The sequence below is a fragment of the Ascidia mentula genome, chromosome 9 (genome assembly GCF_947561715.1).
Source record: "Ascidia mentula chromosome 9, kaAscMent1.1, whole genome shotgun sequence".
NCBI lineage: Eukaryota > Metazoa > Chordata > Ascidiacea > Phlebobranchia > Ascidiidae > Ascidia > Ascidia mentula.
The window spans coordinates 15,091,480-15,117,180 of NC_138574.1; the positions used below are offsets into that span (position 1 = coordinate 15,091,480).

The following is a 25,701-nucleotide window of genomic DNA, read 5'->3' on the forward strand; positions in this document are numbered from 1 at the left end:
GCCCCCCCCCCTTTCTCTGGCTGTTTTCGAGAAAACACACGAATGAGAAACAACCTCCCCCCCTCCCCCCCCCCAAATCCACTTCATACGTTGTGCGATTGTTCGCTAAAAATGTGCATTCGGGGATTTTTTGCGGTAAATTCGGACAAAACGCTTGAATGAGTATTTGATCGCCGAGGTTTTACAAGTGTGGAGAATTACGTGAGTTCGATGATTAATAAATAGAACAAGTGCTTCGAAATTCAAGAAAATTCCGTCCATTAAACAACACTTACCGTTGTCAGATATAGAATGGACAGGATTATTTTTGTCACTAATACTTTTGTGGTTGAAACTTTACCATCCGGTCCACGCCTTCTCAAGTCCTTCAACTTGAGGCAAGCAGATGTAGAGGCGAAGATTAACATGACACGAATAACTCCACGAACCTCGAGCAAAAAACCTCAGAGAACCGGCGTCAGTCGTGCGTAAAATCATCTTCGTCACGCATCATCGCACACGTATGCGTAAATATTTCCGTTGCCCACTCAGGGGTATATACCCCGACTCAAGAGGGGATTTACCGCGTTTTACCCCAAGTGAACCCCCCCGTTACGTCATCGTACGTCACAACGTCATGCGAGGGTGATGTAGCACATTAAACAGTGTGAAAATAAAGAGATTACTATGGTTTAAGGGGGATTTTTGTTGTGTTGGACTTATGTTGATTACGTCATCAACTTATTGTTTGAAACTTTAAAAGGAAACAGTTTGCTGACCTCCTTATTTGGGCATTAACATCCACATCTCCAAACAAACGCGTGATTCTAAGTTTAAACAGTAGATTTCATCTCGAATCCAATCTGTCATATTTTGGAACATTTTTCGAATGAGTCTTCGCGATGACGTTTTTTAGTCATAAGATCACTGATGAAATCGGTCCGAGGATTTCGACACCAAAACATATGCTGACGTCATCCTCAAGTCGCAAAAATTTACAAATGTCGCCATAGTTTTGGATCAAAACCGAATAGCGCAAATAATTCCTCTGCACAAATGAAACGTCACAATTGGTTGTGATGCAGTTTTATTTCGTCACAGAGCGAATGGCACACAACGATTTCTCACAAGCCGGCCCCGATACCAAAGAAAAAAAAAGTGAAATAAGAAACACAATCCAGCCATCTAACAAACCGACCAATCAACGAACAATTTCCGAAAACGGTGGGTGTGTCAGGGGCGTGGTGGTCATCCACAACTTCATGTGGATTCCAACACAAAACGTAGCAGCACCTCGGGTGTTACAAATATTTACAGGTAACGCAGGTTTTTTCTTGTTTTTTTCTCACTCCGAGCGAAATAAATAAATGCACTGGGGGGCAGTAGAGAGAACAGAAAACACTCGAATGTGAAAAGGAATAATATCAGGGCGGGGAGGGGGATTTTTTCACCACTCGTTGTTCCAGTTCTGCAGATAAAACGTGAAGATTTTATTAAATTTCCACACCCACAAGTTCATGATATTTTTAACAGCAGCGCTCCTGGCTAAAGGTTTATTTCCATGCAGCCAACTTCAACGATCTTTCCGCATTTAAATGCATATTTTTTGCATCGTGGTTTGAATACAAGAAATTCTTGACGATAAGCTTAAAGATTTTTCTCTTAAAATTATCCAACAGAAATTTATTCACACAAATGTTCAGGTGTAAGTGGTGGCTACATGATATTTCTGACAGTTTAGTTTCAAATTGTGTCGATAATTGTCGGTAATGGAAACTTGTCAAAACGTTTAAACCGGAAGGAATATGGGTTTGAAAGTTTGTTGTAAATTTTCAATTTTACCTGTGAATCTCCGTCGATTCCGTTCTGTCCGCTTATCAGGGTGCGCGCGTCACCTGCGATGGAAAAATAGGAGGTGAATTTAATTCCTGCTGTCATGTTTAAACATTCGCACGGCTTCTTCCAACACAAATTTACCAGTGCCTGCTTTATCTACAAATTATGTCCAAACAAGTTAGAAGGAAAATATTTCGCCTGTTAGACATCAACTTATTGAAATGCGTTTTAAACAGCCACAGTTAATATTTCAGATGGGTTTAAACGAACATTTAGTTAAAACTGTGCTAGGTTGAATGAAGATTGTACAAAACAACATTTTAAGAAGTTAACATTTATAGGCAAATATCTCAAACTCAAAGCTGAGTAGACCCGGATTAAATGCAAGACATATTCGACTCACCGCCATTGATTTGTTGAAAGTTTGGTTGACAAGTTCCACCATGATCCCAACCACCAGAGCCGGCACTCTGTCCACCATAGTTGTTCGTCATCATACCTCGCACTACGTAATCACTACTCCCACCCTCGAAATATGGGGGAATCCCATCATTCCCAAACCCCCCTGTGTGTTGTTGATGGTCGGTGTGGAGGGGGTAGGAATTAAGATCGGCAAGCTGGTGGTGCTGTTGCTGCTGCTGCTGGTTGCCGTGGTAACCGCCGTGCTGCATGCCGCCGTGTGATTGGTTAGTCGCGTCGTTTTGGGCGGGAAATGGTGATTGGACGTTGCCATAGAGACTTGCGTTGTTATGGGGATCCTGTGGTAAAGATGTGTTGGGGAATGATGAGATAATGCGTTGAGTTAAAACCACTTTAGTGATTTGGTCAAAAAAATTACTGACAAAGTTTCAAGTACATAATCACGTGACTCAAATATTCATAAAACATTTCAACACTTTTTTGAAATATTTCCGATCTATTTCTTGTTTAAATAAAGAAAAAAAAATCAAAATGAAAGCGGTTTCGCTCCAGTCGCGCCGATACATTATAGATTTGGAATTCTGGACAAGGATTGTCTCGCCATGCAATAAGCCCGGAGCGGACGAACTATTTGTGGAACCACGCCTCGATGCTAGTTCCAGTTATTATGACGCAACAAACGATTTTCGAACGCGATCGGGTGCACACGAGACTATGGAAGTCGAAACTTCATTTTAGCTTTCAAAATGCAAATTCGAATTTCTACGATGAAAGTTTGATGAAATTTTAACTCAGAATAATTTAAGTTGCGAAACAGGAAACCAGTTGTGAATCGTACGGAGTCCAACTGCTTCATCATCTCTACCACATCTGTGACAACTACGCTTTTAATCTTGTTTTTTTAACTTTTACAATATCGTGGGAGGTTGCATCTAATGTTGGTGCGGGCGGAAATTGCGATATTTTCACACAAAATATTTTCCTTATCTCATGACTCAGGGCTGGTGGGAAAACATTTGAAGATTTTGATGGAATGCAAAATGAACTGTAACACCTCCAGGTTTAAATGTCGTGAATATCGCCCAACGGCACTTTCACGGTTTTATCGCGTCGAGTTAAAGTTGACTTCTTACGCAGAACGAACACGCGTTTCAATGTCAAAAGGTCACACGAAAATCTTACAGCTGCGTGAGAACAAAAAAGCCACTAACGCAATTTGTGTCTAGGTGGACATTTACATGCAAGAGAAAAGTTTATGAACCGCTGTGTGTGTCAAATACCTCAAAGTACATGTCGTAGATTTTAACTGATTGAAACAAGGTGTTTGTAAATTGCTACAGGCGATACTGAGCGTCAAGCTTGTAAAAAACTACCGAAGTAAAAAAATCATACTATACGCATTAAGCTCAGATACACTGTGCCTGCTAGATTGCCAGCTAGATCAGTGCCACAGTCACCAGCTACACTAATGAGACCTTGCTACAGCGAAACGTTTTTCCATGCACTGATTAAAACCCTAACGACGTCACTCGTAAATTCCCACAATACCCATGAAGTTAGTTTCAGCTTCACTTTAAAACAAACCTTCTGTTGGTAGAGGTTGAGTTGTGGGTGCGAACGTTGGTACAAGGATTGTTGTTGAGTTTGTTGTTGTTGCTGTTGTTGTTGTTGTTGTTGCTGCCAACTCAAGTCGTTGCCAACATATCGCGATACTTCTGATGGCATGAAGTAAGGGGGAACCTGGTAACGTGTCTGCATCTGATTGGCTTGGAAGTTCCGGTGTTGAACCTGTGTGAATATAAAATATGAGCTTGATTGTTCGTGAATCTCAAGGTCGAAGGATTTAGGCAATCTTAAATATTTAAACTGGAAACAACGCAGACGAATGCAGGATATCAACATGCTGGGGTCAGTGGAAAACGTTTAGTAAAAACAATTAAGGTTGGAATTTTGGTCAAGAAGAAGTCAACATTATTTGTTAACCTAATGATCTCAATACGACAGCTGTGATCGGCAAGCAAGGACACGTGAAACACTGCTGCGATATATTTAAACAAGCCGGTCAACTAATTCCTCCCAGCGATATAATATAAAGAATGCAGTTTACCGGTTGGAAGGGATTGTTTCGCATGTGCCCCCCACCAAGATGGGAACCAATAGGAGGAAGGCTGCTGTTATGTTGCTGGGGTCCAACTACTCCTACGCCCCCACTACCCCCTAAATGACTCCCTATTGGGGCTTGTGGGGCCACACGGGTGGGGTTGGAGGGTTGGGTGAAACGATTAACACTTGGGGGCAAACGCCCAGGGGGCATCTGGGGATTTTGTTGGGTGAAATGTGGGGTTATAGTGTTGGTCTGGGGAATTTGTTGTTCGATGTTCCTGGACTTCAAACCTTCGGTCTCAGACGTGGCGACCTGTGGGCGGAAATACAGAGGTTTCAGATGCATGGAATGTGAGGATCTGGATTCCAAGCTGTAGATAATGATCTGGTCTTTGCTACCCTTTCCCTAATACCACAAATACTATGTTTATCACATCAGGAAATATATTTCTGACTGAAGATACCCACGGGGCGAAACACCAGGTTGATGCCATGTGCGTTTATTAGATGTAAAATATTTAAATTTACTGCTCTACAAGATTTAACGATAAGTGGTTGGAAATTTAATACAAGCTGAGACTTAAACTGACGACAAGGTTAAGGTTATGAGACACAGAAGCTCAGGTTTGATGTAAAAACTTTCCAACCCCCAATTACCTGTGGTCGGTTGGCAGTGGAAGTTGTCACCGTGGCATCTTTAAGCTGGACTGACGCTGACCAATTCGCATCTGAAATTAAACAGAACGTGCTTCATAATACACATTCTCAAACTATTTTTGAAAGCTACGTTTAAATTTTTGTCCAATATCCAACAATATTCAGTAAATTGAAATTGTGACGGACGTTTAACTTCAGATTCACTCACATTTATTCTGTTCTAGTGAGTCGATTCCCCCGATCTGAGCCAACGCCAGTTTATCGTATGACCAAATGTTGGTGGGTGGAGGAGGATGGTTAATCTTCCTGTGGTGAGCTCGCTCCTGAGAAGAAGAACTTAAGTTGGGAAGCAAAGCTCGATAAAATAGTGATCATCCATTTAGTGTTTAAGATTTCTTGGCCTTCAATGAAAACATCATATGTTGGGCAGATAAACTTAACATAACTATATTGACGTCAATATTGAGTTTTTATAGAAATAATAACCAATGAATTAACAAACCGTTCCAATTGGTCTTGGTTTTGTGGGTGCTTCCCCGTCATTATTGGGGTTAGAGGGCGATCCTTGTTGGGAACCGACAGGGGATGGGTTTTCAATATTTCCTGAAACAAAATAAGTTCAGCAACATAAAAACAACATTCCCAACCAATGAACCAAGATCTTGATAACTTACCAGCTGATGACGTCACACCGATGACGCCATTCTCGACGATTGGTGACTTCATGTTGCCACGGTAACCGGGAGCCTTCGACTGGTCCACGTGACCCCGCAGAGGTTCGTCAGGCATCTGTGCCATGCCACTAGGTGGCGCTGGCGTCTGATACGGGGAACCTGAAATGACGTCATAATGTGATGACGTGACGTTTAATGTCTAAGTGCAAAACCAGCAAAACTATTCCCAGCTAGTAGTCGGAATCATTGTACAGGAAAACATACAGAAGCACTAAGGTTTTGTTGACACGAGTGTCTGATGGAACTCTACTGTGAACACATCTTACCCGATGCTGAATCGCTGTTCCAAATCGCTGTAGCGGATGGGGTGAAGGAGTTACTGAAGGGTGAGAATGATGGGGTTGGGGTGGGGCCGGTTATAATCTGGCCGAACGCTGAACTCATCCCACCTTGAAAACAAACGACAGTTAACAAGTTGACCAATAACCATGCGGATGGTTTCGTAAACACCAGAGGGCGCCATTCATGACAACTTACTTGTGACGTTGTTGTTGTTGACGTAATTGGGGTTCGTTACGTGCACCGGGGTTCTACTCATTGGGGGAATCCCCGTCTGCCCAGGGACGGGTCCCACTCTGTTCTGGGTGGGGGTTTTCGAGACAGAACTTTGCAGGTTCAACACGGGGGGCTGAGGGGGGCTCAATGCCCTCTGCGCGGAACCCATCATCCCTTGGGTGTCGGTGGGTGAGTGGACTTCCCCCGAGGTCATGGGTTCGGCTACAGCCACGTTTTGGCAAATCGACCCATGGGTGGAATTAAGGGGGCTCGGGGGCATCTGACCTTGGGTAGGGGTCATATTGGGGTGAACTGGTTGGTGTATGGGCGGAATACCCGACCCGACGGGACCAAACGTGGACACTGATGGCCTGGATATTGGAGCTGATGACGTCACCTTTGTTGAAACCATCGGGGCCACAGGTTGGACTGGTTTGCTCGATGTCTTGTCTGAAAACGTGGAAATTATTGAGAAACGACATTCAACTTCGGTAAAGCAGCAAATTCCAATGAACAAATACGTTGCTTTGTGACATGGCTGGTTTACATGAATGTCAACCAAACTTAATGGTCCATTTACACAGTAAACAATTCACTTATTTCTTAAACGCGCACATTTGCAGTAAAATCTATGATCGTTCAAAACCAACCCGCACCTGATGATTTGGTCACAAACGAAACAATCGGGGTGGTGGGAACACTCGAAGCAGCAGATTGTGACGTCACAAAGAGAGCCTTTTTAACCGTCTCGACGGTGGGGAGGGCGGTTGTAGGCGCGACACCTAGTGGATAGAGAAGTCCATAAAATATTCCCCGTGTAAGATCTCATCTGTTTTTTTATATTTGTGTTACTTACTGGTGGATGGTGTGGTAGTGGATGGTACAGACCACTTGTTTTGGTTCACAGAACTGGTTGTTGGTGCAGTTGAACTGGTTGCAGATGGTGTGGTTGACCAAGCGGATGGTTTCGCTGATGAGGTTGGCGCGGGAGGTCGAGGCTGGTTTGCAAAATTACCATCATGTACTACTGGTAGTTTTATGGAAAAGAATGAATATTCTTTATATATTACGCAAGTTTCAAAGCAAATTCCCGCTATTACATTTGGTATCGAACTTAACTTTAGGCTACGAAACTGATTAAAGTTTTGAGGAATTTCGTGTAATGGTACAGACCACAGACAAGCATTCGCTTGCAGTAATTTCCGCTTTGCTGCAAACGCAATGCGAAGTGCTTTGGGCGGTGTTATTACAAATAACTTGTCTTGCAAAACCGGGAAATCTGCAGCGTTTCTTGGTAATGAAAATCCGCTACCATGTTTGCACATACCGAAAAAAGGGTGTTTTCCAAAACGTTTGCAGCGCTATTTATTTGCGAACTGTTCTTCTTTGCAAAACTGATTTCCAACTTTAATCAATTTTAAAAAAAACTTCTCAACATATTTCCAACAATGCAATGAAACAGGGCCAATTCCATATGGAAAAGATCGCCCCCTTTTTAATAAAACGAATTCGCTTTTGGAACTTTTGTTTCAAATTTGCAACGAATGAAAGATATATAAAGTATCAGCAATTCCAAATATCCATCAAAACTGAACATACTTGACTGGAAGCTTGTGCCACAATAGATGGTGGTACAGTCCATGCAGGCTTGGTCGGTATTGGAGCTGCAACCACAGTCATGGGAGGTTTCTGGACAGGTTGTTTGGCTGCGGCGTTCTGTGCGGCCTGAGCTTGAACCTTGGATATAATAGAGGTGATTTCCTGGTCTGTCCTGTCCTCCTTGATGAGAGCTGTTATGAGTTGGTAGGCGTGCTTGATGGAATCAGCGGAACCCCTGGGATATGTGGGATTTGGTTAAGAAACGAATTACTTAAGTCCAGTCTAAAATTATTGTTAAAGGCATTAACACATGTTCATGCTTTTGTATTTTTAGTGCGAAAATTTCTTTGAGGTCTTCGACAAAGCGAATTTTCACGAATTAAGTTGAGCAGATTGTAAAAAGTTAAATAATTTGAACATTCGCCATGGCTGGTGTGCGGAAAAAATTTAGGACAAACCACATAAAGTTAACATAAATAAACGTGAGTTTGCAGAAGAAATCGTGTCTTACTTGATGGTAACAGTCCGTTCCAATCCCCCCTTCCTCTGCTTATCGATATCAATGTGAGCAGCCGTAACTTCGCGTATGGCGTTGATGTTGCTTCCACCTCTACCAATAACTCGGGATATGAGGTTTGATGAAACCATGATTCGTCTTGCACTGAAACAAGTCAAACATATATAGAAACAAAAACTCAAACAAGAAATATTTACTTCATTTTGTTAGTGAAAACATATTTCTTGTTCGTAAAACATTTTTTTTAATTAGAGGGCTGAATTTAAGTGATACAAAGGGACAAAAAGGATTTAAATCCGCCGCAGAAATGTCCAAACCATTCCCATATTGTTTCCATGTTAAAGTTATTAACATCTACGTGTGGACGTAAGGAATTGTTACGTCACAAAACTCACGCGTTGCTCGCGAACTTCCTGGATGGCGGAACTTCCTTCCAACCTTCCTCTCGTCTCTGGGATTTCTTTCCTGGACTCGGAGTCGCAGCGATGTTCCTGTGGCCACTAGATGACACTCGTGAGGTTGGTTTAGCGCTGGTGGACTCAGTGATGTTCGTTGTGTTGCTGTGAGAGAAACACGTTTATCATGAACAAAGGAAAAATGTTTAGTATCGATTAATTTCCCATCCATTGTGAGAAAATAGGTTTTTAGAAGAAATAGGCACAAAAGTTGGTCAACCTCACACAGGATACGGTAAGTCGTATAACATACCCAACCAAGGGTACTTACCGGGATGTTGGTGTTTGCCGTTGGGTAACGCTAGACCGCTTCATTTTTCGTGAGTTGCTTCGTGGACTCGACTCACTTCCAGAGCTTGAAACCGGACTGCGGAAAATATCAGGGGCGTTTACCGAAACTGTGCCGGCGCATATTTCATACCATGGTGGCACTTGTGGAATGCTTCAGGCTTTCTTTGAGTCTATTTCTGTATTTCTAACTTTAAACACCGTTACGTATTGCTGGAAAGAACCGAATTTTCCGTAACAACGCGCGATGTTGCGGTAAACAATGGTTTCGAATGTTTCCTACCTCTCCTTGGAATTCTTCTTCCTCTCATCTCGTTTCTTGTCGTCACTCCTCAGTACGAAGGTAGTTGTTGTGATTGGGGGGTTGACGGTTTGGGGGGGTTTTGTCTTGTGGATCACCTCGATCAATGCAGGAGCTGCAACAATACAGTGGTTTGAATTCACCCTCAGTCACTTTTCATGGTTTGGTTCAGGTTTTTTTGCCACAGAATCACGATTGCAAGATTTTCAGTTCCAGCATTGGGAAAAACTTTGGCTTTTGCGAATATTTGATCTGAAAATTTCGCTTTCGAGTTAACTCACCAGTTGGAGCAGTACTAGCAACGGAAGTGACGATCTTCGTCAACACCGGAAGTGACGTTGCGTTGTAAGTGGCAGTCGAAAGCGGTGGTTCCCCCATGTTAAGTTTTTTAGTTTCCATGACGACTTTGTTGATTTCGTTGGTTTTCTCGATAACGTCATCGTCGTGGAGATCTACGCGAACACGTGGAACTTTAATATCGTCTACGACTATGACGTAACAATGGGGACTCACCGTCCAAATCATCTTTATCGTCCTTCTCATCAAACGTCTTCTTGGTGGATCTCTGCTTACGTTTCTCGCGTTTCTTCGCTTGTTTTCGAGCTTGCCGTTCTTTCTTAGTTTTTTCCTTCGTCTGAACAAGATTGGATCTCGTTACCGTGTGTTAACTCCACAACCACAACCCAATTACTCCTACTCACGGCTCAATACTATTCTGTTTGCAAACAACATTAGCTTTAAGTTTAATTGCCATATATGTACTTGGACATTGTTGTGGTACAAGTTAGCTGGCTATAAATGCAAGAAATCAGATGACCTGATAGTTGCTGGATTATTTTATCAAACAGACTCCCGTAATCGCCCCAGACTGCATAACTTATACAGAGATCGTCCAGGAATCACACAATAATATTTTAAGTATTTCTACCTTGAGTGATTCCTCCTCTTCGAGTAATTGTGTTGCAACCTTGTTCGCTTCTTGAGCTTGTCTGTCCTTAGCTTGTCCGATGCATTCCATACACTGATGAGATCGTTTGAGTAACTCGCGGTCTGTTATAGTGGCGATATATCTCATGCATTCAGCATCAGATGGGAATTGGGAAACTTCCTTGGCAAGCCACTTAACTACCTGTAGTTGGGGTCGAAAGGAATATTGTTAACAGTAAACTCAATGAAATTGACGCTTCAAGAGAAAATGGAAAAAAATATTTTTGTGATATTTGTGCTTTAAAATAAACTTTTTCGAGAAATATTAAAATAAAATGATAAAATGACTTCGCAAACCGTTTTAAAGAAATCTTTATAAAATGCAACTGACTGACAAACATAAATCCGATATACCACAGCTACAGTATAATAAATTGGTTTGTCGACCGCAACGCGTATCTACAGGTTGTCTATCAACACACTAGTTGCATCAACACAACACAAGGTAAATCGGTTAAAATCACAGCGAATTATCGAACAACCAGATATCAACTTATACCGAACCTGGACATGTCCCTTTCTAAAAGCGGCCATGAGTGGAGTAACACTTCTATTATCCGCAGCATTCACATCAGCACTCTTCCCAACTAGAAGCATCACAACATCCAGATGACCACCATTACAAGCCAACCACAGGGGAGTGTTTCCCTTCTTATTTTTCACCTCAACCTGAGCCCCTCTGAAACAGAGTGAACAAAAAGAATGTGAAACACTGGAACTGTTCGTAAAACGCGAATCAACGACGATTTCGAAATATCAGTTTTAAATAAATAAACGTGGAGGAAGTCAAGCGTGAAATGACGAACCAGAAAGAGATCACGTGATTGTTTCTACGCTAAACAAACACGTGACACATATCGAGGTTCGGTTTTAATTCCAGCATTGACCCCAAGATCGGAACAAGAAACATTTAATTCGGGAATTTTTATCGTATTTGTGACGTCATAATACCATATACAGACAAAATGATTCACTTTATCTGAAACGAAACGTTTGGCGTTAAGCAAGTGCAGAAGGATAGAGAGTGGTGATTATCCGCAAACAACAACCTTTATGACGTGGGAAATAAACTTTTGACCCTGCATGAACCTTTCCAGGTAAAGCCCAAGGGTTCAACATTCCCACGAAAAGAATTAAGAGAAAATCATTTATAAATATTTGAGTAATGTTTGTTTATAGTTGGGCAGAGAAACATGAACGCCACCAACCTGTTTAGTACAAGTTCACAGAACCTATAATGACCCTTATCAGCTGCAATGGTGAGCGCTGTATCACGTGACGAAGGGACTGGGGGGGCATTCGGATCCGCTCCTTTGTCCAACAGAACCCGACCAACCTAGAGAAGGTTCGAAAATAACTTATAACAAAAAATAACACAATATCAGCACTGGGAAACAATCTTGTGACGTAACAAACGTTCTTTGGTGATCACACAATCACCTCACCAAAGCGTTTGGACATGTTTCTGAAAAATATCGGTATTCTACCGCCACCAAGCGGACAGTGTCAATATTTCCATACACGTGTTGATATTTTATTAATTTGAAACTATTTTATTTGCACCAAGATTGTGTGTGGTTAAGTTACAAGGCTTAACATAGGGTAAGAGTGTCCAACTTACCTCAGCATAACCTCCAGATGCCGCTTCCATGAGGGGAGTAAGACCGGTCTTTGCTCTGTGTTCAACATTGGCCTTACGATCAACCAACAAACTCACAACCTCATGTCGACCTTGAAAGCATGCCAAGGTCAACGCCGTGTTCCGGTTCGTCTCGATCTGAAACCACCGAACAATGTGTCATTATGACGTCACACACTACAAACATTTGAAGGCGAGGAACAGTATAATCTGCCACCTCATGTGAAAACATGGGATTCATATTCCAAGGTCAAACAACGACCTCAACACAATGACGTCAGCAAAACATCAACTCTATTCAAACTCAACACTTCCATGGGTAGACACTTAAACCACATCACGGACGGGCGAAACGGGACTTCCCCGTTTCATGCGTGGCTACTCAACATTAGTTTCCACGAAGACTTTGCAATATTATAACTCTAATATTTAGTTTGTTTATGCAAAAACGTTGTTACACACTAAGAGCATATTGTTGATTGGTAGATTTGGCAAAAGACCAAGAATTTGATACTTTAGGACGTGCGTAGCATTGCCGAAGCACGTGGTGAACGAAACAAACGTTTCGTTGATGGAATATGTTTTGCTTGCTTTTGAAATACCTCTATGCAATGACTTGGTAACTATTTTAGTTCAGAAAGAATGATATTTCCAACAAACATGTGTGAAAAGTTTAACAAATCACGAAAACCGGGGAAATCCCGTTTCGCCCGTCCGTGAGGTGGTTTAAGTGTCAACCACTTCCATGCGGACACGTCATCCCATACGTATGTTCACACGTCATCACCTGTGCGTTAATATCAGCTCCCATATCCAGTAGAAGTTGGACGGCTTGCGTGTGTCCGTTCATCGCCGCCAACATGAGGGGGGAAATACCCAACTTGCTACCAGTCCTATCAACAGAGGTAAGTTTTGTGTAATTTATATTTCTATGTTTATTGGACTGTGATGTTACGAGTAATTTTGAGAATATTTTTTCACAAAATTAAATGAGTAGATGAAGTTTTTAGACTTTGAGAAAATCCTCACCGAGAGTTGATCTCTGCTCCGTGGTTAAGAAGAAGTTTGATGATGTTGACATAACCACCAGAGGCCGCTAGAGACAATGGTGTATAATCCGATACATTTCTATGTTCCTTGTTGGCGCCTCGCTCCAACAACAACTCAACCACTTCCTGTAAATATTTCAGTTTTTCAGTTGAAGTTTGAGATAAAATTAAATGCTTGCATCTTTCAATCTCAAAGACTCCACATTAAACAAGCAAACTGCTTGACATCTTCTTGCCATCAACAAAATAGAATTGAGTTCTTACCAGTCTTCCCCCAGAGCAAGCAAGTGACAGTGGAGTATCCTTCGTTCTTTCAGATTGAGCTTCGATATCTGCACTTGCTTCAAGCAATATTGAAACGACCCCAACATGACCAGCAGTGGCAGCCAGGATCAGTGGAGTAAATCCTAAACAACATAAGATATTGAAAATATTTCATCCCAAAAAGATTTTCAAGTAACTTGGGAGTCTGTGCAAAAAATCATGCGTTTTCAACAAAAAAAATGAAGGTTTAAAACTTTTGCCTCGGAAATTGATTTTTGGTGGAAGATTCACAACAGCAATTATTCCCACCTTTCTTATCTCTGTGTTCAATGTTGGCTCCTCTTGCAATCAGAAGTTGAACCAGATCCTCGTGACCTCCAGCACATGCCAAGGTCAGTGGGGTGTCGTGGTTGCTCTCCGTGTAACCATCAATCTCTAGGTGGGGATAGGGAGCAGGGGGAATTCCCCCAGGTGGGATAGGCATAGGGGGTGCAATGTCCAATCTTGCATCGACTGAAACATGAAAAATTTGAATACTTTCTGGAGTTTTGCGACATTGTGCGAATGAGCAGGCATTTAGTTAAAGGGAAGATTTAATATTCCAATGAAATTGATGAATATTTGGTAATACGGATATTTGGTAATATGGCAAATCATCACTTAATAAACAACACCAATGACAAAAAGGTAAAAACCCAAAGTTATGAAAGTTTGAAAAACTGAAAAACGACACAAAACAAAATCCACTTCTAGTTTAATTTTCAGCAAATGTATCTGACATTTGTGGCAAAACATGTCTCTAATTTTCACATCTACAACCTTATTTGTGATGAAAACATATTCATAAACTGACCATCATTGGGAGATGGATGTGAGAGTTGGGTGCATGGGTGGTGGACGCACTGACAAAATGATTCTTCAGAGTCTTTAACAGCTTGTGGGAGGGAACCAGAAGATCCTGTGAACAACATGGAAATGAGTCAACTTTCTGTATTGAAAGAATCTTGAAACTTTCAGTAACTGATAATAAATGCCAGTGTAAAATATGCAACCATCAAAAAATATACAAATTAAATAAAAACATTGAACAGAAAACTTTTAAGGTCTTACCGTTGTTTAGTTTATGCAATGGTTGATTAACTTTGCCTGCGTTGGGGTGGAGATTCGATGGGCCGGAAACCTATATAAGAAAGTAAATATTTAGTTAAACCAAAATAAAATTAACAATTAAAATATTTTACCTCAGATTGTAGAAAAGGTTGAACTCCTGCAAGAATAGAAGAAAATTATTAAATGTTAATGGTTTAGAAAAACACATAAAAATTTCATTTGGTATCATTTTCACCTTTAGACTTGGGATGATCTGAAGGGGAGATTGACTGGTTTGGTTCCTAAAACATATTTGTGTAAATTGACTAATTATCAACAAAAATGGAATGCCCTTTAACTTCATCATAATTAGGTACAAAAAATTGAAGCAGACTTTCCAAACACTACTATGTTCATCATCAGTGCTAGAAAAGTCTTCTCATAACTAATATTATATTTTTCCTATATTAGACTGGGGGAATTGAAATAATATTGTAACTTACCTGTATCTGATTACTGGTTGTGTCTTCTCCATCTGGTTTACCTGCAAATAATGAACAGAAAAATTTAAAACTGATCATGGTTTTATGACAACATTGTATTGAACATGATTTGCAAAATAACTTTTCACACAGAAAATTTCAGGAATTTTCATTAGTTAGTGGGGTGCACATTTTCCCACCTCTCTGAGATGTGCTTGCTTCCGCTTGCTTCATGTCCATATAATGTTGCTTTAACTGTTGTTGTGTTTTCAACTGCAATTCCCTTTCAACCTGTAAAAAAATTCCTTTGAATGTCAGTCTACTTTTTGTCTTTAAACACCAAACAAACATATCAAATTTACATAACGGACCCAGGAGTAGCACACTATGCAAGGAGCCTGTATCATTATTCACCTTTTGTAATTCTTCCAAAATCTTCTGTTTCTTAAGAACTTGTTCTTCCCGGGTTTTGTATAACTCCTCAACTTTTTCCTTCGTCAGTTGATCGCTCTGAAAACATTTTGACGATCACAGAAAATTATATGGTTTGAAATTTATTTATCAGCAATATAAATACATGGGGTGGTTTTGTACGAAGTTGTGTTAAGTATTGAGACATGGTTGGAAAATTACCTGCATCATTTCAATATTTTTAAGTTGTGCATTTTTCTCAATGGCTTCCTTAATTCTTTGTTCCAGTTCAGTCAGCTTTCCTTGGGCTTCTTCTACGATCGATTCCGCTGTGCGAGTTTTACCAGCTGCATAAAAATAATGGTTAGAAAGTTCTGAGCTCCAGACTTCATGACAGATGTGATGACAAATATAAAAAAATTTGTATTTCTAACGTTGTGCCGACATCACAAATGTTGACTATTTGCAAGAATGTTGGCAGAGTCACCAATAATCCATAATAATAAAAAGTCAAAATATAGTTCTACATTATTTTCATGTCATTTATTAAACATTTCATGTTCTTAATTAGATGAGTTTGGTTTAGAATCCCACCTGCTGCATCATCAGCCATGGATTGGAGAAATTTCTCGACAGTAAACGCGACGTCTTTGTCTACGGCAAGTTTAGTATCAGGTGGTAGATGGTCAGCTTGGGATAGGAGGTTGCCTTGTTGGATTAATTGGGTGACGAGGGCAGCTGTTTAACAAACCAATTGTTACAGAGACATAATGACAAAATACTGGGGTTAAATAAGTTTAAAACAAAACAGGCTGATTTCTTTTTTTGAATTAACATAACAAATTCAACTAGCATTACCTGTATCTTAACTTAAGCCTGTGAAAATTTTTAATCAAAAACTGATAAGAATTGGCATAGAAATCATACTTGTGGCTTTCTCGTTTCCTTCAGGCAGTTTTAGGTCACCAGGTGGCAGTAGATGCTCCATAACTTCCGGAAAATGGTCGCAACCACTCGCGAGCGGGAGTTGGGGGGCTTGGTCAGGTTCTTGAGGGGGAACCACCATGGGAAGGGACTGGGTCGGGACTCGTGGAGTGACTTGTTCGGGGGTGGGTGAAGCAACCTGGAAACAGGGGGTAACTTTAAATAACACCAGCTCAACGTAATTTACATCATATTATTAATATCGAGGGGCCGGAAACCTATTGGACGTGTGTTGGAGTTCACCAATTGTGGTAAAATATGAATGACTCTGCAGGACAATTTTCGTAACCACTGTAAATCTTCAATACATGAATTACATAATCGTAAGCAATTTAATGAGGTTATCACTCATGGACGTGTAGGCATTTTATCTGATTTCTCACTGAAGTGATACTAAAACTCTGTAGACATATCAGAGGAAACCCTGGCATGTGGCAATTCTAGTTTGTGGAGGTTATCACATTTGAGTATTAGGATAAACTTTTAAATCACTTAAAACGCCACGAATAATCACCGCAATCAAGTCTGGTATAACATAAAAAACATATACCAGTGCATTTAAAACTGACATTTAGAAAGTTCCAATAAGAACAGGTGGAGGTAGACAGAAATTATCGATTAGAAACAGGGAAGCAAAATACTTCACCAACACAGTCAGTATCACAGAAGTTTGGTTAATAACGAAGTAACCACACAAATATTTCCACCAACCTGGGAAGTGTCTGGAGGCAGTGACATGAAATTATGAGGAAAATCTAGGAGCAGTTGAACAATGGCAGTGTGTCCCCCCTTTGATGATTCCAGAAGCATTGTTGACCCATCTTTCAGCTGAAACAATGCACAAATGTTGTTTGGTTTGTGTGTTCACTATGGGCACAGGGTACACACGGTTTACTACAACAACTTGACATATTTAAGTTCTAAAGAATCCTTCCATTAGAACAAAAGTATTTTTCCAACAAATCTGTATGTTATATTTACATAAATGTATAATATGAACAAAATAGCCCATACAATGCTGGAAAACTTCATGCAGACGTTTTGATTGTGTCCTACAATCATTATCAATGCAAATAAAGGCGAACCGGCAAAATGGTACGGTGAAGTTTAAATAAGCATAAATGTACCCGAACACAAGTTTATGCTGCTTTACACAAATTTTACACAGCAAACCAATATATGCATATATAACATTAACAAACAGTTTACCTTCTGTGTTGGATCAGCACCCTGGCAGAGTAGGAGTTCCACGACCGAGAGGTGACCACACACACAAGCAAGAGATAGGACACTGTGTTCGTTGTTCTTTGTCGTACGATTTACATCAGCACCTGTCAGAAACAAAACAGTTACAGGAGGAACGGGAATGAAATATATACAGTACGAATTCTACTGCAAAGTAAAATAATGTACAGATGATATTTTGGTCATGGTTAAATTTTATTTCAAGCTTAGTCATATTAACACTCTTTGTACAATTTTTTGCAAATAAACTGTACCAATAAAATCAGAAAACAGTTTTGTCACAACAATAAGATTTTAAGAAATCAACCAACCCACATGAAACCAGGCAACATTTACAAGTTCAACTTATCCCACCTCTTGATATGAGGAACTGGACGGTGCAGAGGTGACCGGCACGAGCAGCTTTCATCAGAGGTGTTCGACCACCTTCAGTCTCATGCTCAAGGTCGGCTCCAGCAGCGAGAAGGACGTCCGCGACATCCGTGTGTCCATGTTCACATGCATATGAAAGGGCAGTGTCACCACTTGAGGTCGTAGCATTCACATTGGCACCTGAAAGGGTCATGGGGTTAATTGGTTGCTTGCACATATATTCCCAATAGTAATGCAGACTTGCTAGATGGTTGTGTTTTGGGATATTGCAATGTTTGATTTGCCAAACTGTAAGTCTACTCTGCCAAATACTGTTCAAAGAGTTAAAATGTCCAACGAGTGTGTTGTGTATTGGCTTCGATAGAGAGACAAGCTGGAAGTTGAAATGGATTCACACAATATTCAGAATGATAATTCACAAATAAAAAGCAAACTATTCAAACCTTGTTGGATGAGGAATTTTACAAGATCAAGTTGTCCTTCCTGTGCCGCTTCCATGAGAGGAGTGGAACATCCGGTCTCAATATTTCCACCAGCTCGAACAAGAAGCTCAGCACACTCCAGGAATCCTCCACAACAAGCGAGGGTCAACGCTGTTTCTTGCGTCTCTTCAGTCTTCGCATTAACGTTGGCATCTGATGAGCAATCATTCCGATTAATTATGTTTATTTGTGAACAAGTCAGAAATGTCGTCAAATGAGTGGGTTGGATTGTTCAGATTGTGGTCATCGTATGTCATAAAGCTACGTCATTTTAACTTACACCCACTAGTTGGATAAAAATAGCAATGTGAATCATTAACCTATTGTGAAAAAACATACTTTACTTTAATCTGGGAAAGCAAGGTTACTGAAACACTATCAAACATAGAAGGCTTGCTTCGTTCAACTAAAGGCAATGTTTAAACTTGTTAAACGTCATATGGGTTCTCCCGTAGTTCATAACAAACTCACTTTTAGCGAGAAGGAGAGCCACCATCTCCTCATGTCCCTCTCGTGCAGCTTCCATAAGAGGCGTGTAACCTTCATCATTAACCTCCTCCAACGCTGCTCCTCTTTCTATCAGAAGCTCAGCCAACTCCACATGGCCTCCGCATGCTGCCAGGGTTAGAGGGGATTCGAAACTGTCCGCAGGCATGTTCACTTGTGCACCAGAATCAAGCAGCAGCCGCGCGACTTCAACATGACCATCCTACAGAAATCATATAAATGTACTGGGTTGAAAGGAGCTTTGTTGTTTGTAAAGCAAACATGTCATTTCAGCCATACCTTGATCTGTGTATTATTCCTATATTATTGAATGTGGTTGGCAATTGGGAAATACTTTTAATATTACAGGTTGGAATTCAATAATCACATAATCGAGAAAGTAAATTGGAAACTTGTACTATACAGAGTAAATATTACAACAACCACAAAGGAATTTCCAAAGTCTTTTGTTAAACAAATTTATACAAGTACAAAAGTAAGTGTTGGATTTGTGGATCATTGTACAAACATAAAAATCATACTGGCAGTGTTGGCTTTTTGCTGTAAGATTGGGATTTGAAACAATTTATTGCTTGTTTAAACTCAAACTTCCATCACATCTTTTGTTTAAAAATGTGTTGGTGTAGTTCATGGATACATAAAAGTTTGTTTTGCCATTTAATGCATGAATATTTAAGAGTTTGACAGACCAAAATACTGAGTTTTTGGCTTCTGCTAGTGGAATAATTCTTACCATGGAAGCTTCCATAAGGGCCGTGTGCATCTCATCTGTCTTGTGTTCCTGATCCGCTCCAGCTTGTAATAGGAATCGAACCATCTGAAGATGTCCTGGAAACACACAACAAATTGAGTGGTTTTGTTAATTGTATTTATGAGATATCACCACTGTTCAAAGGACCACTAAGGTTTAAATTTCAAGGTTTACTGATGAAATTTTGCTTAATGTTAAAAGCATTCCTTGATTCAAACAAACCAAACAAACAGCATTAACAAAAACACCTGAAAATAAAAACCAAAAGTTAACGATTATGTTCTGTCTTTTTTTAATTGAAATATCGAACATCTTTGATCTCCACTAAGGTCGGCCAAATACCAATTGAAAGTCAAATTTAATGAAACAGTGCCAAGAAAATGTAACTCTAGCAATATACATGATGACAACATCAGCAGTCTTAACTTCAGAATAATGACTGCCTTATCATAACAGTCTGAATACTAGCCATGATAAGACGACAAATAAAGAAAAATATACCTTTGTAGCACGCAAGAGTAAGTGCAGATTCTTTAAACTCATTGGAGTGGGTGTTAATTCCTGCCCCCCTTTCAAGAAGGATAGCAGCAACATTAACATGACCACCAGAGGCAGCCTCCATGAGGGGTGTGTGACCATTTTCATTGTGACATTCTAACTCTGCCCCGGCATCAACAAGCAGTCGGACGACATCTTCGTATCCACCACAACATGCGTACGTCAGTGCAGTATTGCCTGGAAACAGAAGGGAATTTTAATATGTGGTAAACGAACACCAATATTGTTGTGGTTTTGGTTTTAATTTGGTGAAAAGGTTGGTTAGCATTGGGGATTCCATCTTTCCCAAAGGAGTTTGTCACCATGGTTACCATGTGCTAATATAGAGCTTTACAACTTTACCAATGGACCACAAGTATAAATTATTCTGAGGCAAGGTCGCGATGGAGGTGACACAGGATTACATTTTGCCATGTCATACTATGTATACAAATTATCATAAGCTTGATCTCATGTCCCGGTGAAATAAGGAATATTGAAAAGGTCACGCTTTTGCACTGAATAGTATGGTGTGTATTTGATGATTAGATGTGATTATAGTACATAGTTCATATACAGGGTGTGCCAGCAATTATTTCCAATGTGAATTGCTAACTACAGGATATTGAAACACAATTTCACATTACATAGTAGTTTGTTCACACAATCACCAGGAAAATATTGATATGCTGAACCTTGCATATGGCCATTTGTACAACAATACATCGGATAAATTTTGTGGTCAAGGTTTACATAAATGCTGAATGGAGCAAAAAACAAACATGATTCAGTTAAATTCATGAAACATAGTGATTTGTATTTCAGCATATGTGAGTGGTCAAATTTGAACTGTTTCCATGACAATACTATGTTACAACACACTTGAAAACATCGCTCTGAGCACCAACAAACTTAATGACAACTGTTAAGTGTACCTGTGGATGAAGTGGCGTTCACGTCTGCTCCGTGGGCTAACAGAAGTTTTACAATATCTGTGCAACCTCCAGAAGCAGCTTCCATCAGCGGAGTACAATCACCCTTGGCACCGCAGTCGTCCACATTAGCATGCATTGCCAGTAGAACCTGGAGATGAAAATGAAGTGTCAGGCTTTGTTACAAATAATAGTCACTGTTAAACCTAACACAAAACTCCTGAGCTGTATACAGAAAAGGATAAAAAGTTAAAGTAGTTTTGGTAAATGGAGAAACTGATGATGCCGTTTTAGGCGAAATATATTTTTCTCTCAATAAATCGATCTGAGCTGTCTAAAGATCGCTGTGTTGGGATTTTAATACATTATTAAGTTAAAGTAGATTCACAAAAAGTGTTTCTTATAACAAAGACTTTTCTTGCAAAGCAATCGAGAGTTAATTGTAGAAAAGTAGATAGAGATATATTGAAATGTAAGTTGAGGAAAGTGCCTTTGTAAGTTGCTGATTGAGAGTGGAAAGGAAAGCGGAGTTGATTTTGTGACGGAGACGAAGGCTGTTTTCTGAAGTAAGATAAGTTGATTCATCAGAATACGGAGGGACAGAGAGAAGAACCTTTGAACAAGAAATTAAGAAACAAATGCACATAGAAAAGGATCCCAACATAGCTTAATAACATGGATTTTAGCATACAAGGGAATAAAAAAGAAATAATGTAATGCAAGCAACATGCAAATTCCTTTGTGAGTTCACAGAGCAACCAGACGTCATTCTGAGAATAAATCCCATGGTTTGGGAATTTCTACAGGCTAATAATATATGTCCAAATATCTACACTGAGCATAATTACTGGGGTTGTCTAGAGTTCAATCATCAGCTTGCTTAAAATTATGAACATCAATTCAAATGAACGTATACAGAATAATATCAATACACATTTCATTATTGATGGACAACCATTGTTAATGAATTTATAAGAATAATTTTTGACAAAAAATACTGAGTAAATACAGACAGTGGGTGGTTTCCTGTATATACAGGGTCAAAGGAGCAACATGACATTGACTTCCTATGAACAACTTCACCAACAACAACTTCGATAAAAACACAACAAAAGCTTATGAAGGTTATAAGATACCTTTAGAAGGAAAACAACTTGGCATGACATTGCAAACATTGATGGTGTGGACGTGGTAAAACCAGCATTGCATAATTAAAAGAAACACGACAGTTATATTAAACAACAATTTCACCTCAACTAGTTCATAATATCCAGCAGAGCAAGCTAAGGAGAGGAGACTTTCTCCATCTTCGGTTGTTTCGTTTGCACTTCTTCCCTCACACAGTAATTTTCGTACAGTGTTAACATCCCCTTCACTACATGCATCAACCAGAGTCCTGCAGAAGGAGCTAGTGAAAATACTTCATATGTTGTAAATTACATTATTTGTTTAATGCCTACATTAGCTACATATATAAATCTTATAGAAATAAACAAAAGGTTTTCCTTTCAATCATACCGTCAATGGGAAGACAGCTTGGGGTAATAAGTAGTGATGCACCGAAACTAATTTTAGTGTCCATCTCTTTAAAATCGCAATAAATTTAAACAAAACATATGCTGAAATTGATCTGATCCTATCATACAGCCTTTTATTGGTATATTAAGAATGCTGTACCAACTTTTTAAAGTTAATTTCGATGATAATTACCAAATAAAACAAATTAGTACAGTTGAAACAATGACTCTTAACTATACTAAACTTTGCGTATCAGTGTTGCATGCAGTAAAAAAGTTTCGGTTTCGGCCGAATTTTGCAAAAATATTCAGCCGGAACCGAATAATTACAAAAACCTTGGTTTCGGCCGAATAAATTCGGCAAACCGAACTTTCGGTGCATCCCTAGTAATAAGCTAATGGGTAAGAATCAAAGGTATTTATATATATGTAAGTACTTTGTCAATAGATGGTTGCTGACAAATTTAATTTTTTTTATCATAGAGCTTTAGCCGGACTGTTGGCTGTGCACCCCAGGTTACCTTATATTGTTAGGTAACATACCCACATATGAAATGCCACTGAGTTGCGATTGTTGCCTAACAGCATAAACTGTTAGTGAATTTGAACAATTGTGTACTGCCCCAAAGAAAGTGGGGCTGTTAAATTATTCAGAAGAAAGTATGTGCTCTGAATATTGATTAATAATCAGGCCATGAGGTAATGTGTGGACTTTAGAACGAACTTTTGGAATGCTGACCGAGGGGAAAAAAAATTGCTTATATCCATTAATGTTGCTGATTCACAAGATTACAGCATATTTATACATTGGGTGTTACAAACTCTTTTGTTTTTGTATCGTTGATTTGGACAATTTGAGCTGATAAGTACAAATTTAGTTGATCATTGGTTTGAGGTGTAGAGTTTTTATTACTCTAGTTGAAACTCTGCATTAAAAAAAACCTTCCTTTTTCCACAAAGTTAGTGACATTTTATGCAATTCATAACAAACATTCCAATGAGTATTACTTGATAGTGAACAATGATCTAAACTCAAAATTTAATTTTAACAACTAAACTTATGGTCTGCAGACGTAGTAAATAGGAAAATTTACTATATTATTGTTGAATGCTAACATGTACAAAGTTTGGTGTTATTGTTATTTACTTTCCACATAAAAGGGAAATTATTGTGAAACTGATTAACAGAAACTACAGTCCCTAAACAAAATTATCTTTTTGATTAAATTCAGGTGCAAAAAAATAAGTTATGAAATGGAAGAGCCAGAGATAATCTACTACAATCAGACTCACCTTTCTTGTGAATGTTCGTTTGCCGTTTCATTTTCAGTTTTCATTTTTGACAAAGCAGCAGCAGCTTCATCCAGTGCACACGACACAGATGAGGACAATCTCTTCAAAACCTCCGGATCAGCAAAAGCTTTCCCGTCAGACGTGGATAATTTACCAATCCCTGAAATCATGGAAAATATATTTGGTACATGATATATTGTAAATAGCAACTTGCAGAATATGTAAATCTTTAAAGATTGTGTGCCCACCTCAAGACAAAGTTGTTACACAACAAGATTGACACATTCAAACCACAAAAAAATAAGATTTAACAAAATGAAACTTGGATCACTAGCATATATCATAAGAAAATACTGTATAAAATTTTACCAAAAAAATGCAGGGTACTACAAATATACAAAAAGTGAATAATCTTAGCAACAATTTTAAAACAGAAATCTTACCGGCAGCTTCAAGTAGCGCTTCTAGTCGTGCTTGTGTTTCGGCGTCGACTGAAATTTGGTCATCACTTGCTCCGTCGCTAAGGGAAGCCTGACCGGTGGCAGCCAGAAGAGCAAGTTTTGATGCAAGCGCTGACGTGTCGCTTCCAAAACTTTCCTGGTCAAGAATAAAGGATTCGATCTGCAGGGAAAAAGACAGAGTTGTTACAGATGCTATTTTGGGAGATTGGAGTGTTTTGTCAGGTCACAAGGAACAGCATTGATCAGAAGACGAGTGTGTGTTTGAGTGTTTAAAATCAATACCTAAAAAGATCTTGCAACAATGGTTCACTAAGGTGGGGCTAGCGTCTGCTCAGCCAAATAATAAACACAAAATATACTTCAAGAAAATTGCTTTTTGTAAGGCTGTATAACTTGTTGGATTTTGTTTAAAGCATGCTGGTATATATGTACAAAAATCTGGGAAATCACAATGCTGCTAAAGCTAGAATGTTGTTGATCATAATGCTGGTAAACATTTCGAACTCATACAGGGTTCATCATCCTTAAAATGCTTACATCTTTTCCATATTTTGTTGCTTCTGTGGATAAACTGTTTCCAAATAGGAATTTCTCAATTTCGTTTATGTTTTCTATGTCAATAAACGGTTGAGGAGGACGCCAAGACATTATTTCATCGGCAGTCAAGGAACAATTCACCTTATTACTCATTTCAAATTTCACTAATTGTTTTTACTACAGGTTTGGAACAATATAACAATTGTTACTGTAACTGACATAAATAATCCAAACAGTTTTGATTCAAGTTTGTTTACGGTGTTGATCTGACATCTGAATGTATCTCCTTGTTATACGACTAACAAACAGCTTGGAACCATAGTTTGCCCTTTTCCAAACTAACAGCAAAAGCCTTAGCACCTGTACAGTAGAGTAATGTAAAGTGATTCAGCACTTTCTACATTCCCACATTTTCAATAAAATCCTTTTTCTTTATTTCACGTAAAGAAAATACAACCTGACTAAAATCTAATCCAGTTTATTGCATAAGAGTTACTTGACCAAGTCTTGGGAATTATGATATACTGTAGCAGTAGAGCAGCTTGGGGAAAAGGCTTCTTCAGCCAATGCCCAGTTGTGTCTATCAATCAAACTCAGCAGACTTAACACATCTGGGTGTGCAAGAATTATCACAGATCTTACTGGATAAGAAAGGGATTGCTTCATTTCAGTTGTATTACAGATTATGATTTGGCCATGATATTTGTCATCAAAAGAAAACAAAAATTGTTCAAATTGGCCGGAAAGATAACTGATAAAAATGTCAGCGAAGCAGCCA

The 25,701-nt window shown here is 39.4% G+C and overlaps 1 protein-coding gene across 1 annotated transcript; it reads right to left on the bottom strand.

The window, feature by feature from the left end:
• Window positions 1-1,057: 1,057 nt before the first annotated feature.
• Window positions 1,058-25,076, bottom strand: LOC145914335 (ankyrin repeat domain-containing protein 17-like). Its single transcript, XM_083002150.1, has 51 exons — window positions 24,924-25,076; window positions 24,369-24,546; window positions 23,926-24,085; window positions 22,367-22,511; window positions 21,606-21,728; window positions 21,119-21,266; window positions 20,148-20,381; window positions 19,629-19,723; window positions 18,860-19,097; window positions 18,350-18,541; window positions 17,889-18,086; window positions 17,499-17,620; window positions 17,001-17,117; window positions 16,233-16,428; window positions 15,900-16,043; window positions 15,528-15,652; window positions 15,309-15,404; window positions 15,095-15,185; window positions 14,916-14,956; window positions 14,669-14,714; window positions 14,565-14,590; window positions 14,434-14,503; window positions 14,177-14,281; window positions 13,633-13,836; window positions 13,324-13,466; window positions 13,040-13,185; window positions 12,798-12,903; window positions 11,993-12,148; window positions 11,580-11,707; window positions 10,876-11,050; window positions 10,313-10,513; window positions 9,898-10,018; window positions 9,666-9,836; window positions 9,367-9,499; window positions 9,067-9,162; window positions 8,736-8,900; window positions 8,335-8,484; window positions 7,824-8,058; window positions 7,081-7,222; window positions 6,881-7,006; window positions 6,207-6,674; window positions 5,996-6,118; window positions 5,670-5,828; window positions 5,498-5,598; window positions 5,204-5,318; window positions 4,996-5,066; window positions 4,343-4,651; window positions 3,820-4,023; window positions 2,219-2,573; window positions 1,822-1,874; window positions 1,058-1,447 (listed from the first exon to the last, which is right to left on the bottom strand). Exons 1-51 carry the CDS (start codon window positions 25,074-25,076, stop codon window positions 1,427-1,429), a joined length of 7,620 nt encoding a protein of 2,539 aa, XP_082858276.1. The 3' UTR covers window positions 1,058-1,426.
• Between the last annotated feature and the right edge of the window lie 625 nt (window positions 25,077-25,701).

Bases quoted from the DNA above. Each gene is read 5' to 3' on its own strand.
- LOC145914335 (XM_083002150.1), bottom strand. From the start codon at position 25,076: ATGAGTAATAAGGTGAATTGTTCCTTGACTGCCGATGAAATAATGTCT. The intron at 17,621-17,888 runs GTGGGATAAGTT...TGTTTCTGACAG, and splicing joins CCAGTTCCTCATATCAAGAG to GTGCTGATGTAAATCGTACG. The intron at 1,448-1,821 runs GTAAAATTGAAA...TTTTATCTGCAG, and splicing joins GAATCGACGGAGATTCACAG to AACTGGAACAACGAGTGGTG.